At 38.7% G+C, this 19,371-nt stretch overlaps 3 protein-coding genes across 8 annotated transcripts in view; all 3 read left to right on the top strand.

Annotated features, from left to right (window-relative positions):
* Positions 1 to 19,371, top strand: part of LOC136387785 (butyrophilin subfamily 1 member A1-like) — a 253,376-nt gene that overhangs the window by 52,286 nt on the left and 181,719 nt on the right. The window lies entirely within an intron of this gene.
* LOC136387786 (butyrophilin subfamily 1 member A1-like) overlaps positions 1 to 19,371 on the top strand; it is a 66,151-nt gene that overhangs the window by 35,597 nt on the left and 11,183 nt on the right. The window lies entirely within an intron of this gene.
* Positions 1 to 19,371, top strand: part of LOC136387783 (butyrophilin subfamily 1 member A1-like) — a 41,842-nt gene that overhangs the window by 11,680 nt on the left and 10,791 nt on the right. The window contains exons 4-7 of one of the 4 annotated variants that reach the window (XM_066359819.1): positions 6,339 to 6,359; positions 7,771 to 7,791; positions 11,470 to 11,490; positions 12,546 to 12,566. In XM_066359819.1, coding sequence (XP_066215916.1) covers positions 6,339 to 6,359; positions 7,771 to 7,791; positions 11,470 to 11,490; positions 12,546 to 12,566 — 84 coding nt within the window. The remainder of the gene's footprint in view (positions 1 to 6,338; positions 6,360 to 7,770; positions 7,792 to 11,469; positions 11,491 to 12,545; positions 12,567 to 19,371) is intronic. The other 3 variants (XM_066359820.1, XM_066359821.1, XM_066359822.1) reach the window with 3 other exon arrangements.

Here is a 19,371-nt window from a genome sequence, read left to right as displayed (position 1 = left end):
ACCCAACAAAAAAACAAAAACCAAACCCCAAATATCCAAAGCAACCCTAAGGAAAAAGAATGAAGCTGGGGGCATTACAATACCTGACTTCAAACTATATTATAGAGCCACGACAATCAAAACAGCATGATATTGGCAGAAAAATAGACACTCAGACCAATGGAACAGAATAGAAAGTCCCGATATAAAATCACATATATATAGTCAAATAATTTTTGATAAAGGGGCCAATGACACACAATGGAGAAAAGAAAGCCTCTTCAACAAATGGTGCTGGGAAAACTGGAAAGCCACATGCAAAAGAATAAAACTCGACTACAGTTTGTCCCCCTGTACTAAAATTAATTCAAAATGGATCAAAGACCTAAATATAAGACCTGAAACAATAAAGTACATAGAAGAAGACATAGATACTAAACTCATGGACCTTGGTTATAAAAGCATTTTATGAATTTGACTCCAAAGGCAAGAGAAGTGAAGGCAAAGATAAATGAATGGAACTACATCAGACTAAGAAGTTTTTGCTCAGCCAGAGAAACTGACAACAAAATAAACAGATAGCCAGCTAAATGGGAAGTGATATTTTCAAACAACAGCTGAGATAAACACCTAATATCCAAAATATACAAAGAACTCATAAAACTCAACAACAAACAAACAAACAATCCAATAAAAAATGGGGAGAGGAAGGGAACAGACACTTCTCCCAGGAAGAAATACAAATGGCCAACAGATATATGAAAACATGCTTATCTTCATTAGTTATTAGAGAAATGCAAATCAAAACTACAATGAGATAGCACCTCACACCTGTTAGATTAGCTATTATCAACAAGACTTGTAATAGGAAGTGTTGGAGAGGTTGTGGAGAAAAAGGAACCCTCATTCACTGTTGGTGGGAATGTAAAGTAGTACAACCATTAAAAAAATAAAATTATTAAAAATAAATAAATAAAAATATAGTAAAAGAACAGTAAACAAAGCCCAAAATTATTAAAAGAAATAAAGAAAAAGATCAGAGCAGAAATAAATAAAATAGACTCTAAAAATGAAATCAAGATCAAATTCTTTGAAAAGGTAAACAAAATTTATAAATCTTTTTTCTTAGAGTAATAGATATTGAATCAGAATGGACCTGAGAGGCTGTCGGAATCTCCTACCCAGGGTAAAAATCCCCTCTGCAGTGACCCTGATAAGTGCTTATATGCAGCTTTTTAAAGAAGAAATACACTCCCAGTGATGGGAAGCTCATTGAAGCCTGAGGCAGTCATTCATTATTAGAAAATAGAAAACTTATGTTAGCAAGTATCTGCTTCATAGTTGGCTAAAAACATAATGTTTCTATAATAAGTTTCTGGATGGAACCCAAAATAAATTTTTTCCATATCGTTTCTTGTGGATATACATAAAACAAGGTAAGTCAGTTTGAAAGACTCAGGTAAATGAAGTGGGGATGCTCTGAAGCTGGTGCCCATACGCTCTGGGTTTGCTTGGAAAGCATCAGTCGTAAACATTTTATTCAACTGTCAGGCCCAGTGCTACAGCCACCGTCCCCAGTCCCTCTTCAGCATGAGGGTCTTCAGGATGACAGCCAAAATTTATAAATCTTTAACCAGACTTATCAAAAAGAAAGGGAGAGAAAGAGAGAAGACTCAAATAAGTAAAATCAGAAATGGAAGCGGAGAAGTGACAACTGCTACCACAGAAATGCAAAAGATTACAAGAAAATATGAACAATTATGATATAATGCCATAAATGGACAATCTGGAAGAAATGGATTAGATAAATTTTAGAGAATATACAACCTTACAAAACTAAATCAAAAAAATCAAAAATTACCAACAGACTGATTACTACTAACTACATTGAATCAGTAATCAAAAACCTACCAACAAACAAAGTCCTGGACCAGATGGCTTCACAGGTGAATTTTACCAAACATTCAAAGAAGAATTAACACCTATCCTTCTCAGAAAACTAACAGAAAAAGCTCCCAAGCTTATTTTACATAGCCAGGATTATCTTGACACCAAAACCAAACAAAGTCATTAGTTTTAAATGATAGGTCAATATCTTTGATGAACATAGATGCAAATATCCTCAGTAAAATACTAGTAAACCAAATTCAGCAATACATTTAAAAGTTCATACACTGTCGTCAAGTGGGATTTATTTCAGGTATACAAGGTTGGTTCGATAGATACAAATTAATTAACATGACATACCAAATAAACAAAATGAAGGATAAAAATCATATGCTCATAAAAACAGATGTAGAAAAACATATGGCAAAATCTAAAATTCATTTCTTATAGAAACTTCAGAGAACTGGAAGTAAAGAGAAGATACATCAACATAATAAAGGCAATCTATGTTAACCTCACATCTAATGTGACACTCAACATTGAGAAACTAAAAACATTTTTCTGTTGATCAGGAACAAGACAGGATGTCCATTTTTACCACTTTTATTCAAGAGAGTATCCCAAGTCTTAGGCACAGCAGTTAAAAAAAAGAAAAAGAAATAAAATCCTTTCAAACAGAAGTAGAATAAAACTTTTATTATTTGCAGATGACATGATACTATATAATGAGAACCCTAAAGAGTTCATCAAAAATCTATTAGAACTTAGAAATGAATTCAGTAGAGTAGCAAGAACAAAATCAATATTCAGAAATTAGTTACACTTTTAAACACCCTTAACCTACTGTCAGAAAGGGAAATTTAAAAAATAATCTCATTTACAATTGCATTTAAAAATAAAATATGTAGAAATAAATTTAGCAAAGGAGGTAAAACACATGTATTTGAAAAATTAGAAGACATAATAATAAATGAAAGCATAAACTATTATCACAGATAGGAAGAATCAATAGTGTTAAAATATTCATATTCCCACAGCAATCTACATATTCCATGCCATCACTAACAAAACACCAGTGTCTCTTTCACAGAACTAGAATGAATAATCTAAAAATTTATGTGGAACCACAAAGAACCCAAAATATCAAAGCAATCCATCTTGAGAAAGAAGAAGAAAGTTAGAATTATTACACTACCTGATATCAAGCTATACTAAAAGACTGTTTGATCCAAAGAGCATGGTACTAGCATAAAAACAGACACATAGATCGATGGAGCATTATAGAGAACCCAGAAATAAAAGCCCACCTTTATGGTCAATTATATTTGACAAGAAAAGAATATACAAAATGGTAAAGTTGGGCCATTTAGTAAATGGTGTTGGGAAAACTGGGCAAATACATGAAAAATATAAAACTAGACCACCTTCATATATAATATACAGGAATAAATTCAAAATGGATTAAAAAGTTATATGTAAGACCCCAAAACATAAAACCCCAAGAAGAAAACACAGGTAGTAAACTCATTGACAAGATTTTAGGAATAATTTTTGGTTGTGTCTGATCAACCAAAATAATAAATAAATACATAGGACTACATCAAACTAAAAGTGTTTTGCTTAGCAAAAGAAACCATTAACAAAACAAAACATGGTGTATTGAATGGGAGAAGATATTCTCCAATCATACATCCAGTAAGGAGTTAATATCCAAAAAGTATAAAGAACACACACAACTTAACACACACAAAACACAATACAATTAAAAATGGGCTGATGACCTTGATAGATATTTCTTTGAAGAGAACACACAAAAGGCTAATAGAAATATGGAAACATGTTCAGTGTCATCAGTCATCACAGAAATACAAATTAATACCACAATGAGAATCAACAAAAAGTGTTGGCAAAGATGTGAAGAAAACAGAACCCTTATGTACTGTCACCAGGATTGCACATTGGTGCAAACACTCTGGAATGCAGTGTAGAAGATTCTCAAACAAATTTTAAATAGACTTATCACATGGCTTAACAATCCCATATACAGATAGTTATCCAAAAAAAATATAATTATTTCAGCATTATTTATAAAAATAGCCAATACAAGAATGCAACCTAAGTGTCCCGCAATAGATATTTGGATAAAGAAGATGTATATACAAGGGAATGATATCAGCCATAAAAGAAAATAAAATCTTATTACTTGCAACAGCATGGATGGAGCTAGAGTCAGGCAGAGAAAGACAAATACCATATGGTTTCAGTTCTATGTGGAATCTAAAAACAAAATAACCAAAGAACCAAAACAGAACCAAACCCACACAAAGATCAGGTTCATGATGGCCAGGTGGGCAGAGGGTTGGGTGGCTGAGTGTAAAAATGAAGGAATTATGAAGTATGAAGTGGGAGACACAAAATAGTCACGGCTCGTGTAGCACAGCACGGGGCGTAGAGGCAGTGACACTGTGATGACTGTGTGGTGTCAGATGGGTCCTACTGATCAGGGAGTCCTACTAATCATAAGTGAATTAGGTGACTAGTCACTGTGCTGGAGACCGAAATTAGTAGAATATTGTGTGTCAACTGTATGTGAAAATTTTTAATTTAATAAATAAATGCAGCTGATGACCATACTAAAGCCAACCAACTGAGTAATAGGAGCCTAAATACTGTTAAAAAGGACTACAATAGTTTACAAAGTAACCACAAAACTCAAATTCCTAAAATTTTATGACATTTCATCTCTATGTTCCCCATTTTATTAATTGTAGCATATGTCTGGAGAATAATGTGTGTGTGTGTGTGTGTGTGTGTGTGTGTGTGTGTGTTTATGTGAAACCTGGTAAAGTATTAAATATGAAATTATTAGTAAATTTCATTTGTCTTTGTGAGTCTTTCCCATGAAATCCACACTGTTCTCTTTCTTTTTTTTTTTTTTCATATGTAGTTCATGAAAGTTTAGGCAGAATATCTGATATCCCTTTACTCTTGATCCACCTGAAAACATCTGGGTTATTTCTCTCTGACATTTCCTGCCTTTTATATCCAAGTGCCTTCCACTGGCCTGTCCTCATAGAATCCACTGCCCACCCTGATTTTGAGACTGATATATTTAAAAGCATCCGATAACCATACTAAAGCTAAGAAACTGAGTAACTGGAACAAATATATTTTTAAAAAATCAAGAATATTGTTATCCTGGCCTGTGGTGGTGCAGTGGATGGAGCTCGACCTGGAATCTGAGGTCACGTGTTTGAAATCCAGGACTAACCCGGTCAAGGCACATATGACAGGAAGGGAACAACTACAGTGAAGTAGTTTGAGTTATAATGCCTTGTTTTGGCCCTGGCCGGTTGGCTTACTGGTAGAGCGTCGGCCTGGCATGCAGGAGTCCTGGGTTCGATTCCCGGCCTGGGCACACAGGAGAAGCACCCGTCTGTTTCTCCGCCCCTCCCCCTCTCCTTCCTCTCTGTCTCTCTCTTCCCCTCCCGCAGCCAATACTCCATTGGAGCAAAGTTGGCCTGGGCGCTGAGGACAGCTCTATGGCCTCTGCCTCCGGTACTGGAATAGCTCTGGTTGCAACAGAGCGGCGCCCAGATGGGCAGAGCATCGCCCCCTGTTGGGCATGCTGGGTGTATTCCGGTTGGGCGCATGTGGGGGTCTGTCTGGCTGCCTCCCTGTTTCCAACTTCAGAAAAAATACACACACACACACACACACACACACACACACAGAAAAAGAAGAAATGCCTCGTTTCTACCTGCCCCACCCCAGCTCCTCTGTGTGTAAAATCAGTTAAAAAAATCTTTCTTTTTTATGTTTATGTGAGGATGGGAGACAGTGAGACAGACTCCCGCATGCGCCCCAACCAGGATCCCACCAAGCACCCTGTGTCTGTGGCTGATGCTTGAATCCACCGAGCTATTTTTAGCCCCTGAAGCTGATGTGCTCAGACCAACTGAGCCGTCCTCAGAGCCCGGGGGATACGGGATCCAGTCCAGCCACTGGCTGAGCACGAGGAAGAGGGAGAGACGGACAGGGGTCTGAAGAGAAGCCGACCTTCACTGCTCTTTGTGCCCTGACAGGGGGTCCACCCAGGAGGACATTCACAGGCTGGCCCAACACTCCACTGAGCCATTGGCCAGGGTTAATAAAATCCTTTTAAAAAATATTTTTTAATTAACCACCAAAAAAAATATTTTTTTAAATTTACATTTTTTTTTTCTAAATTAATTCAATTTTCTTTCTTTTTATTACTGTAGAATAAATACCTCTGGACAAAAGGGAGCTCTGAGCCATTGTGTGTGGGGTGTGGGGGGTTGTATGTGAGATGTGTGTGCATGTGTGTGTGTTCTGAAATGTGGTAGGGTTCACTTTAAATATGAATTTATCAATAACTTTGAATTCTTTTTGTTTTTTGCCCATAAAATTGACATTGATTCTTTCTCTTTTTTTTGTTTTTTTTTTTACAGAGGAATTAAAGAAAATATTAGGTAAAATTTTTTATATTCTTTTACTCTTGATATGTTTTAAAACATCTGGTTTCTTTCTCTCTTTGATATTTTCAGCCTTTTAATCCAAGTGCCGTCCATTGACCTGTCCTCCTCCTAGATGTCTACTGTCCACACCCACCCTGATGCTGAGACAGCACTTCTCACATTTGGGACTCTGTTCATTTCTGTTTCCTCCCTTCCCTCCTTTCCCATTCCTTCCTTTTACATTCGACACAATTATTTCCCTGAAAACACTGACTCCTTCCGTCTTGCAGAAAATTTTCAGTTTCATTAAGACATTAGTGAAATGAAGGGTGTTGGTCTGACAGATACATGATTTCTAATATATACATATATTATAGAAATATATATATATATATGAGAGAGAGAGAGAGATGTTTTTCTTGAAAATATCTAAACTTGGGTCCTCTGTCAAGTATTCCATGTTTGAGGGCCCATTACTATGCAATTGATACTTCTCCAAATCTTTAAGAGGAAGGACTCTAAAATTTTTCACATTTTTCTCTGTCCATTATCTTTCAAAGCCTGTGTCATGATAAATACCTTGTATCATTCACTGATCAGATGTGACAGAGTGGGGCGTCCCTCTTCCACTGTCCTTGATCATAGGACCCAGGTGTTCCAAGGTACCTTAATATTTTATAAAAAAAAAGAAAAAAATATATTTTATATATTTTTAGCCTTTAAAAATATCCAACCATACCAGTTTCTTTTCCATTATTGTTGACACAGTTATCAAATGATAAACTGCATAAAAAACAATTTGCAGAAGGATTTCATATCTTCAGGAAAGTTCAAAAGTAATATATCTCTTTTCTGTATTTCTTACATGAAGGACACAGTAAAATATTGACCACAATGTCTCCAAAGAAAAGTTATTCAAAGCTTCATGTTCTCTTTTTCTAATTTCAATTTCAATTATATATTTTATTTCCTTGGTAATGGTGTTTAGGAATATATCTCTTGAATATACAGAGCCGACTTCCTATGACAAGTACAACAAGAACAGCTTTGTTGGATGGGGCCTCTCCTGTACAATTCCCATCACTGCTGGATCCCTGTCTCGTTTGTGAATTCCTTTGTTCTTTATCTGAAAATGGTGATAGTCCAGTAACAGGGGAACGCTTATTATTGCACATCCCAGCATTTCTCACCTAACACCCTCCTCACTTTCTTTCCTGACTTAGTTTCCTGTGCACAAGGGACAGAGGAGGGAGAACAGCACTGACTCTGATGGGTGAGGTGTCCTTTGGATCCTCAGGGTTCCTGCTTTCACAGACATGGGTCCCCGTGTGCTCCACAGGAAAAGGGACCCATTTCTGTTCTCCGTCCTAGCTGACATTGTGTTTTCACTTGGAATGAGTTTTTTATTTCTTTCTTTTATTTTCAGCCAAGAGTGAATGCAAGAACGGTAAGTACTGATAACCTACTCCTCTTGTCCTTCCCTCATCTGTTCCTTATTCCCTTGTCTTCTCTCTCAGTGTCCATCTACCTTTCGTCCCAGTGAATTGGCCTTCTGACTCTGATTCCCCCATCTTCATTTGCTGTTTAATTTCTCCCATTTCTATCCCACCATTTGTCTTGTTGTTGCAATGAAGAAGTCAGAGCCTTTCTGTCTAATGAATTCTATCACTAGGCTATCTGAAAGTTTGGATACATTTAAACCTTCTGACGTGTAAACTATCTCCAAGGACAGCCCAGGTCATGTGACTCAGAAATTCCCTCACTGTCCTTTCTTTCCCTTCATCTGATTCACTCAGCTTCATTCAGGCCTGAGTTAAACAGACACTCAGGTACAATAAGGTTGTGAATTAATTGGAGGACAAAGACGTTGTGAATAGAAGTACCTAATCCTGTAATAACCCATATGAGCAGTCTCTCAGTAAACTTTCTACAGTGTTTGTAAAACTTTGTACAAGTAGAAACTGCAATTAGAATTGAATACACACCTATATATGTACTCTATATGTGTAGAAGCATCCAAACACCATTTTAAATATGACAAATATTTCATAGTGGTCCATGGAGAGTGAAAAGAGATCAAGAATATTTTTATTAAAAAATATCCAGAGTAAATATTTTTAAAATTTTACACAATTCATTAAATATACTTCATTCTCTTATTTTGAAGGTTTTTAAAGTTTTTATTGAGTTTATTGGGTTGACCTTGGTTAATAAAAGTATGCAGGTCTCAGGTGCACGATTCTATCACACCTCATCTGTGTGTGGCTGTGTGTCCCCACCCCAGTCACAGATCCTCTGTCACCCTTTCCATTTGTGTTAGAGCATGTCTGCCCCATAGTGAGCTCTACTCAGGGTGTGTGTGTGTGTGTGTGTGTGTGTGTGTGTGTGTGTGTGCTCATCCTCTTCCTGATGAAATGTATTTTAAATGTACATTTTTCAATAATTTCAATTTTCTCTTTGGATTTTTCACATAAAATTAATCTTTTCATTGTTTAACAAAGGATACATTTTTTTTGGTTAATCAAGGTGATTATTCTTCTTTCTAATGTTTAAATTTTATTTAGAATATTAACTTTAACAGGGTGACATTGATTACTAAGAGTACATAGGTTTCAGGTGAACATTTCTATGACATTTGAATTCTTGATCAGGTGTACCCATCACTCAATTCAATTCATTTTCCCTCACCTTATATTTGTCCCTCCTTACACCCTCCCTCCACCCTCTCTCCTTCATCCCCCTCCCCTGGTAACCACTGCACTTCATTTATGTCCATAAGTCTCAGTTTTACATAATTGAGAATTTCAGAATATATCTGATACGTTTTGACTCCCGATCTCTCTCAAACGACTGGTACTGGGTGTCTTTAGTATTCTCTGCCTTTTAATCTCTCTGTCATCTTCTGCTCATATTTCCTGGCTGTCTAGTCATCTGACCCCATGTTTTTGGTCTTTGGATTCTCCGCTGTTGAGTGATGTTCACTGCTGTCTTCCTCACCTCCACCCTTTCCCATTCTTCCTTCTCCACTTCATATCACCATTCCTATAAACATAGGCACCCCCTGTCTGGAGAGAGTTGCTGCAGATTCATTAAGAGGTTGGTGTAACTAATTTATAAACAGTGCTGGGAAACCATGCAAACTTAGAAGGTATGTCAGGAATTTCAAAGTTTGAAGGTTCATTATTATGGAATTGATACTTCCCCCAAACATTTTTAGATAAGAGAAGATTCCAAAGTTGCTGAGTTTAGTTTCTCTAGCTACTGTCTTTCAAAGCTGTATAAAAACTGATAGCATTCATTTGGTCAAGTGTGAACTGATGGTCACACTTGCACTGCCTTTAACATATAATCAGAGAGTCCCACCTATCCAATGTTATTTGGTAATTTTTTCCTGGCTTTAAAAATTAATTCTAACCCTATTTATTGTTCCCTTTTATATTTGTAATGTGCTCAATAAATTGGCAGATTTTGGTTCCTGTCAAATATTTTTGGATGGATTTTATATTGTAAAAAGAGTTCAAACGTATCTCTCAATGTTGAAGATTTTAAATGAAGATCACAAGTACTATTGTCTTGCAATGTTTCCAAACAAAACCTAATGTAGACGTTCAGTTAAATATCCTTACTTTCTAATGATAATTTCAATTATTTTATTAAGAGTAATATTTTCAACTTTACTTAGTTGCATTCAATTTTATTTTTAGATATGTATTTGTAAAGCCTGTAGCTGTGGCCACCATCACAGCCGCCTGGCCCATGCAGGTTAGCATTTGATTCAGACTGATGGTAATAAAAGAACGGAGCCAAGAACTGGTGGGCCATTAGCTTTAATTCTAGCTTGCACCCGACAGGCAAGGAATACACACAGTGGGAAAACACTTCCCTTTCTTGCATTCAGGGCTCCCACAGCCCCTGACTCACCCAAGTTTCCTAGAATCAAAGGCTTCTACCTCACCAGCCTTAATCACCTCTGTTCCCCATCTCCTTCTCTCTGCACAAACTAGCTTCTACTTCAGCACTCTGCCATCCTAGCTGCTTCTCCTCTCCTCCACGTGGCATTTCTCTGCTCTCCTCCAACATGGGCTCCACTGCCCCATTTTATAGTGTAGAAATCAAAACCTTTAATCCAATATACAAACAAAGAAGTCTCTGATACAAAGTCACTTATCTGAGGCATAAATGGGATTCCTCATGAGAGTGCACCACCCCACATCATGCAACAGTCAACGGTGTGGGAAAAGCTTAGTGTTGAGAAGATCTTAGTATTAAAAGGGCAGGAAAGGCTTAGTCTTAAAACTAAGTCTTAGGCTATAACGACTCTGCCTGCTTACAGCCTGTTCCCCACACCCAATACAAACTATAAGCAAGCAAACATACATCATATTTGCAAACTTATTTGACCAACAGTATTTTAGGAGGATACAATATCTCTTTAATGTACAGAGCAGGTTTTATGTAACTGATGCAACAAAGACATTTTGAACCTGACCAGGCAGTGGCAAGGTGGATAAAGAGTCGGCCTGCAATGCAGAGGACCCAGGTTCAAAATCCCGTGGTCTCTGGCTTGAGACGAAAGGTCACTGGCTTGAAGCCCAAGGTCACTGGTTTGAGCAAGGGGTCATGGGCTCCACTGTAACCCCCCAGTCAAGGCACATATGAGGAGCAATTAATAAACAACTAAGGTGCTGCAACAAAGAATTGATGCTTCTCCTCTCTACCCCTCCCTGTCTGTCTGTCCCTGTCTTCCTCTCTCTCTAAAAAAACCAAAAAGAAAAAAAACCAGTTTTGAACTGATGGCTGCATTTACTGTGACATCCTTGTCAATGGGATGTACCTTACCTTTCATAAATAAATATGTATGAGATAATGTTCTAGGCGGTCTCTGACACTTCTTCAACATTTCCTTTTTATTCACTCATTTGAGAAATGTCATTTATTTTTATGAGTTTTCTAGAAAGAAAGTAATCTTCTGCCAAATATTATGTTTTGGTTTGTTTTCTGCTTACATATTTTCTATTATATTTGTTGTACCAAATAACTTAGAATTGGCCATTTTCAACTGATCTTATGTTCTTTGTTTTTCTTATATTCAATATTTAAAAAGGTTTTCTATTTTCTTTTTCAGATGAACTTCAGCAAATAATGGGTAACTTTTCTCAGACTGACACTTTTTTACTGGTGAATTTCATAGAAAAGATTTTTCTCCTGACCTTTCTTAGTTCTCTAAATCATTACCATCCCCTATCTTTGCTCTTTGTTTATGAATTTTTAATTTCTCTATCTTTTACATCTTTTTATTCCTGCCTCTTGAAATCTCCCCTGTTCACCTCCCCTCTCATCCCCCACCCCCACCCATTTCATGCCCTTTCCTTTATTTGATATATTTTCTTAAGTTTCTTCTATCTTCCAGATCAGGGGTCGGGAACCGCTGGCTCGCGAGCCAGATGTAGCTCTTTTGATGGCTGCATCTGGCTCGCAGACAAATCTTTAATTAAAAAAAATAATAACGTTAAAAATATAAAACATCCTCATGTATTACAATCCATTCATTTCCTACCGCTCATGTTCATGGTTACGGGTGGCTTGAGCCAATCACAGCTGTCCTCCGGGACAACACCAAATTTTTATTGGATAATGCCTAACATACACGGGTCGTTGTATGGCTTTCACGTAACTACATTTTAAAATATGTGGCGTTCATGGCTCTCTCAGCCAAAAAGTTTCCTGACCCCTGTTCGAGATGAATACTATAATTTCACTTATATGTTGGTGAGATAAATGGGATTAGATTAAGAAGAATGTGCTTGTTTTGTGCAAGAGATCTTCTAGAAAAATCCTTTTCACTTGGGTTCTCCAGCATTTTCTCCTATTTGAAGTGCCCATTGCTGTACTCATGATAACATTCTAATTCTTAAGGGAAGAGATCAGATCTCAAAGTTTCTGATTTAAGATTTCTTTTATTGAACCTTTAAACATATGGAGTGTTCTTTATTCAAGTTTAATTTTGAAATGTGCTATTCTACTTCTCGGAACCATTTTCTCAAGTGAACTAAAGTATATAAATATTTTTATATGATTGTAGCTGGTTATTTTCTCTTTCCAACCATAGTAAATTCTCCTCTTTCATTTGTATTACTTTAATGATTAATTCACCAAATTGTTCTCCCTTTGTGATCTTTCTACATACGGTCTTCATTCAAGTCAGTCTTGTATCTCTAAGTGGTAAGGACTATTCTAAGATATTTCCACACCACTATTTACTATCCCACAACAAAATCAACAAAATTAATTTAAATCTTTGTGTCCCCACATGTCACACGGTATGTTTTAAATTATACTGATAATTTCAGTGGAATGGATTTTCAAGGTATATTCTTTATTTATGGAATGAATGAGACTTGTCTGCATTGCAGAAACAACATTAGCAGATATAACGCTTTTGCTGGCTCTTCTTTACAGTGTTTAGAAAACCTCTCTGACATGTGTGCCTGCATATTTGTTTCCTGCTTAAGAGAAAGGAATAATAAGGACCAGTGAGAAACAGACTATCAGTCATAGAATCCTAGTCCTGTCTCTCTCCAGAATTCAGCACTCATGAGAATTAAATAAGCTTCATTCAGGACTGAGTTAAAATAGGCACTCAAATATAGGACAGTTAAAAAATCAGTCTGTGGACAAAAACATGGAGAATGCAGCCCCCAGACCCCTGACCCTGTGTCACTGGGAGGAGCTGTGTGTCAGTGCTCCTTCCACAGTGTGGTGGCCACTCTGCACGATGTCGCTGCCGCAGCAGTGAGACTCACTGATGTGTTTAAAGCATCCAATGACTATACAAAGCTAACAAACAGAATAATAGGAACATAAATATCTCAAATACAAAAAGAATAGTTTTAGTCTGTGGCACTGTGAATTAAGGTGTGACCTGAAATGCTGAGGTCACTGGTTTGAAGCCTTGGTCTTGCCCGGTCAAGGCACATACAGCAAACAGTGTACAGCTAAAGTGAAGCAACTATTAGTCAAATTACCTCACTCCACCCCCCTCCTCTAACTGTAAAATCAATATTTTTAAAAAACATTTTTGTAAATAACCACCAAAAATTATATAAAAATTGGATATTATTTTACTAAATTGACTACATTTAACTTGTTCATATTTACTGCAGAATAACTCTGGACAATAGTTAGCTCTGAGCCTTTGTGTATGTGGAAGGGGGGATGCATGGGAGATGTGTATGTGTGTTCATCTGAAATATGTTAGGGTTCGTTATAAATGAAAATTTATGAGTGAATTGAATTTTTTTGTGCTTTGTTGCCCATGAAATTGATTTTCATCTTTTCTTTTTTTTATCTAGAGAAATTAAAGAAAAAGTTAGATAAAATTACTGATATCCTTTACTCTTGATCCACTGTAAACCCGTGGCTCATTTCTCTTCTGGACACGTCCTGCCTTTTAACCATGAGTCTCCATGGCCCTGTCCTCCTCCTAGATGTCTGCTGTCCCCACCTGATTCTGGGACAGCCTTTCTCCCATGTGGGGCTCTGTCCCTTTCTGTTTCCCACCTTCCCTCCTTTCTCATTTCTTCTTCTGTCATTTTTCACAACTATTTCCCAGTAAACATTGGCTGCTTCTGTCTTGCAGAGAATTGGCTCAGTTTCATTAAAACATTGGTGAGATGAAGGGTATTTTTCCAACAGACACATGATTTTTCATATATGCATATATTCTATGTATCTATAAGTGTCTGCATTTATAAATATATATACTATATGTATTATTTCTGGAAATCATTCAAGCAAGACTTCTGTCAAGTATTCCAAGTTTGAGGACCCAAAACTATGTAATTAATACTTCTCCAAACCATTTTGAGAAAAGACTCCAAACCTCAGTGTTAAGTGTCTCTGTCCATTGTCTTCCATTGTCACAAACCTGTGTCATGATAAATACCTGACATCATTCACTGGTCAGATGTGAGAGAGTGGGGCGTCCTTCCTCCACTGCCCTTGATCATGTGACCCAGGTGTTCCAAGGTCTCTAAGTATCTTACATAATTTTTATGGCCTATAAAAATATCCACCTATATAAGTATTTATTCTTTGGCATTATTGTTGACAGTTATTAAATGATGTACTGCACTTAAAACAACAATTTGCAGAAAGATGAAGTATCTTAAGGCAAGTGGAGAAGTAATACATCTCTAACCTATACTATTTATGTGAAGGATACAAAAAAATTCTTGACCTTGGATGTTTCAAAAAACATTTAGTCATTCAAAGCATAACATTTTCTTTTCCTAATGACAATTGCAATTATATTGTTGTTTTCTTGGTATTGGTATTTAGGAATATATCTCTTGAATATACAGAGCAGGTGTCATATGACGAGTGCAACAAAAACAATTTTTTCGAGATGGGTGCCTCTACTGTAAGCTTCTCATCACTTGTTAAGTCCCTGTGTCATGTGTGAATGCATTTTTTATCTGAAAAAGGTGATAGCTCAGTGACAGGAAACACTTAGTATTGCACATACCAGCATTTCTGACCTAACACCCTCATCGTTTTATTTCCTGACTTAGTTTCCTGTGCACAGGGGACAGGGGAGGGAGAACAGCATTGACTCTGATGGGTGAGGTGTCCTTTGGATCCTCAGGGTTCCTGCTTTCACAGACATGGGTCCATGTGTGCTTCAGAGTGGACTAGGAAAGGGGCTCATTTCTGTTCTCTGTCCTACCTGACATTGTGTTTTCATAGGGAGTGAGTTGTGTATTTCTTCCTTTTATTTTCAGACAAGAGTGAACAGGAGAAAAGGAAGCATCGAGAAGATGCTTCCCGTGTCCTTCCCTCACCTGTTCCTTATTCCCTTGTCTTCTCTCTCAGTGACCATCTACCTTTGTCTCACAAGCTTGGCCTTCCAACTCTGATTCACCATCTTTATCTACTGTTCAGTTTCTCTCATTATTAACCCTCTCTGTCTTGTTGCAATCTAGAAGACAGGGCTTGTCTCTCAAGTGAATTTTATCACTAAGATATCTGGATGGTTAGGTACATTAAAGTTTCTGAGTGTAAGTTTTCTCCAAGGACAGCTCAGGTCATATGATTCAGAACCTCCCTCACTGTCATTTCTTTCCCTTCATCTGATTGACTCAGCTTCTTTCAGGCATGGCTTAAAACAAAACTGAAATACAATAAGGTTGGTAATTAATAGGTGGACAAAAACATTATGAGTAGGCGCACATGAGAACCTAACCCCATATTTATGTATACGAGTAGTTTTTCAGTAATTCTTGTGTAGTAGTTGTAGGAACTTTGTACAATATAGGTACTGCAATTAGAATTGAATACATATATATGTATACATCTGAAAACCATTTAAAATATGACAAATGTTTCGTAGAGACCCATGGAGAGTGAAAAGGGATCAAGAATATTTTTTTAAAAATCCTCCAGAAAAAAATATTTTAAAAATTTTATACAATTCAGAGAAGAAAGATGGTGACAAAGTAGGCGGATGTTCCAACTGCCACCTCCCAGGACCAAGTTGGATTACAACTTAATTTAAGAACAGTCATCTTGAAAAACCAACATTGGACTAAATGAAGAGGAGTCTATAATCTAGGATCACAGAGGAAGCCACGCCGAGACTGGTAGGAAGGGCAGAGATGCCGGAAAGGGCTGCCCTGCTCCCAGAAGCGAGTGGCAGCTGAGGGTCTGGAGGGACTCTCACGGAGGGGTGGGTTGTCCTGAGAGGACAGTGTCCTCAGCCCCAACCTAGAGCCCCAGAAGCTAGAGGAGGCGCCTAGACAGCATTTAGCTGTGAAAAGAGCTGGGTTTCTGTCCACGAGAAAGAGACACAGCTCTTGGACTCAGACTCCGTCTTAAAGGGCTTGTGCAGAAAACCTCATTCACAGCCACTTACCAGGGGCTCTGGCGGGGGAGAGCTGAGAGGACTGGAGTTGTGGGAGGAGAGTGTAAAGTTGGAGGCCCAGGGAGAGACACTGTGGGGGACAGCCACTGGAACCCCTGTGCTGAGTCACTCTCTAGTACTGCAGTCGCCATCATTCTTAGGTGGAGCAATCCCCTCTGAGTGGCATCAGCCTGAGGAAAAGCAGCTGCTGCATCCTTAGGAGTCTCTCCTGCTAAAGTCAGGGCGACACGTCGTTCTGAGAGGCCAGGAAGCAGGAGGCTCATCAGTGACTCAGTTTTCTGGTGTTAAGACTGCAGCTCCCCCCCCTACACTCTCCCGAGTCTATGACTGGTGCCTCCACCTCACAGGAGACTCATTTGAAACTGTGAGCAGGCAGACCACACTGCTGGGTCTCAGAGGCCACACCCACCAGACTCCTGGGGCTTCACCTTACTGAGGTCTGTTAAAAAGCTCTGGATAGATTGACACATGGAGCCCAAAGGGCAAAACCACACCCACCACCCTTCCTAATCACTGAATTGCTCAGGCTCTAGACTCCAGCAGAGAGTTTTTTCAGTGGCTGAGCCCAACAAGCAGACAGAAGACAGGCTGCAGGAGGTGAGACTCAGGGAAACATAGCCATTTAAGCGGACTTTTACTCAGGTGCTGAGTGGGTAAAAGCCAGCCTAGATAATGCAGCTTGGTTTTTCCATGTACACCTGGGCCCAGCAGAGGCAGCCACAAACTCTGAATTGCTTGTAGCTCCAAGAAGGTTGCTGAGGGCCAGTCACGGGCAATGTTTCCCACTGGTCTGTGCTGGGCTCCTTCTTAGGAGGCCTAGGGCTGGCACATCCAGGAGCCAGCTTCAGAAAGCATCAGTTCAGGGCCTAACAACCCTTGTTAGAATGGTACCGTAAGGAAAATTCATCACACCAGGCACAGCTGAGGTGAGTGCCACTCTCTGTGATCAGCACCAGGACAGCAGCTCATGTGCATTGGCTAGGGAGGAGCTTCACAGTCAGCTGGCCTGGGAACTGGATATTCTGTCCTTTGCTGGGCTAGATTCCACAGGAGGAACAGAGAGGGGCTTGCAGAGTGGACATTTAAAGAGTGAGTCTCTGTGAGTCTATTGTTGGATCTGGTCAAGGGGCTTAGTGACCTTCAGGAGGAGCACAGTCAGCCCCAGAAGAGGACTCTCTCAGTCTTCTTCCCTGAGACTGGGGTCCCAATAGCTGAAAGAACTTCTGCAGAGGGGACTGTCAGCCACACTCAGTCTGTACCTGCTGCTCATCTTGTTGGGAAGAAATAAAATTTGAGTATCCAGCAGTGGCTGAGGGATTAGGTTCAGGAGTAGGGGCCACATTCACTGTACTGAGCTCCTGAGCAAGAGATTCCTGAAGTATAGGGTCCCACTAACATTGTATTCCCAACCTCAGCTGCCCTAACCCACCAAGCATGCAACTTGTAAAAGGGTTAGTTGGGTGAAGCCAGTATGAGCCCACACTACAGTCTTTCTACACAATACTCTGTAGGGAAGACCAGGAAGCTGCAAGAGGAGCTGGAGCAGCTGAAAAGTGAAGACAAATCTCACAGAGCTCGAGGCTTTTACAGAGCTGCTGTCATCTTTAAGCAGGAGGAAAATGATCCTTATACAAAAGTTGACTCCTCTCACACTACCCAGACACAGAAAATGCAGTCATAAACAGCAAAATGTGCAGTAGCTGCAGACTTGTAACCCATAGCAAGTTACAAACAAGAGCTGACAACAACCCAAGAAGAACTAGAGCCAACACCACTGGTAGTGGGTGGAAGACAGCACCAACCCTAGACTCAACTACCTACATAAACAGTACAACCAAAGGAGGAGTCTAGCAGGCACCAGACACTGTGGAGAATAAATCAGCACAACAGGACAGACATTGCACAGTGTGTAATACAGACGATCAAGGTTGACCCTTACAGCCAGCCAGCCTGAAGGGATAACCATACCCACAAAAAGACAAACTGCATCTAATATTCACATACAACAAGAGGGAAAATACTACCCTCCAGAAGCATTCCTAGAACAAGGAAAAGAAGTGGCCTGGAGGACAGTACCACTGAGCACATGTTTTTCATAAAGACCACACAAATATTTCAAAATCAGACAGTAGTACCTAATACAAAGACAAAATGGGCAGGCAGAGAAATGAGACCCAAATGAATCAACAAGAGAAATCCCCAGAAAAAGAAGTGAATAATATGGAAGTAACCAAACTACCGGAAGCAGAGTTTAGAACAATGATTGTTAGGATACTCAAGGATCCTAGAGCAATTTTGGATGGACATAATGAGCACCTAAATAAAGAGATAGCAAGCATCAGAAAGGACATTGAAATCATAAAAAGAAGCAGTCAGAAATGACAAATACAATATCAGAAATGAAGACTGCACTATAATGAATTTACAGCAGGCTGGATGAAGCAGAGGATCAAATCAGGGATTTAGAGGACAAGATAAAAACACAAATGCAGAGCAACAAAAAGAAAAGAGGATCAAAAAGTCTGAGTAAACACTAAGAGAGCTCTGTGACAAAATGAAGAGAAACATCACATCGTAGGGGTTCCTGAGGGTGAAGAGAAGGAACAAGGCATAGAGAACCTGTTTGAAGAAATCATAGCTAAAAATTGCCCTAAATTGATAAAGAAAAAGTCACACAAGTTCAAGAAGCACAGACAGTTCCATTAAAGAGGAGCCCAAGGAGGCCTACAGCAAGACACATCAAAAATAAAGTATCAAAGTTAAGAGAAAAAGAAAGAATACTAAAAGCTGCAAGAGAAAAGAAGTTATTACCTACAGAGGAGCCCCTATAAAGATGATATCTGACTTCTCAACAGAAACATTTGAGGCCTGAAGGGAACGGCAAGAAATATTCAAAGTAATGCAAATCAAGAGCCTACAACCAAGACTTCCTTATCCAGCAAGGCTACTGTTTAAAATGGAAGGAGAAATAAAAAGCTTCCCAGACCAGAAAAAAAAATCTCAAGTAATTCATTACAATCAAACCAGTACTAAAGAAATATTAAGGGGCCTGCTGTAAAATAAGCAAAGGAAAAAAAATGAGAAAAAGAGAATTATAGAGTTAAA

This window comes from Saccopteryx leptura, chromosome 1 (assembly GCF_036850995.1).
Source record: "Saccopteryx leptura isolate mSacLep1 chromosome 1, mSacLep1_pri_phased_curated, whole genome shotgun sequence".
NCBI classification, from domain to species: domain Eukaryota; kingdom Metazoa; phylum Chordata; class Mammalia; order Chiroptera; family Emballonuridae; genus Saccopteryx; species Saccopteryx leptura.
The sequence above is the reverse complement of the archived record's forward strand: the minus strand, read 5'-3'. Positions and strand labels throughout refer to the sequence as shown.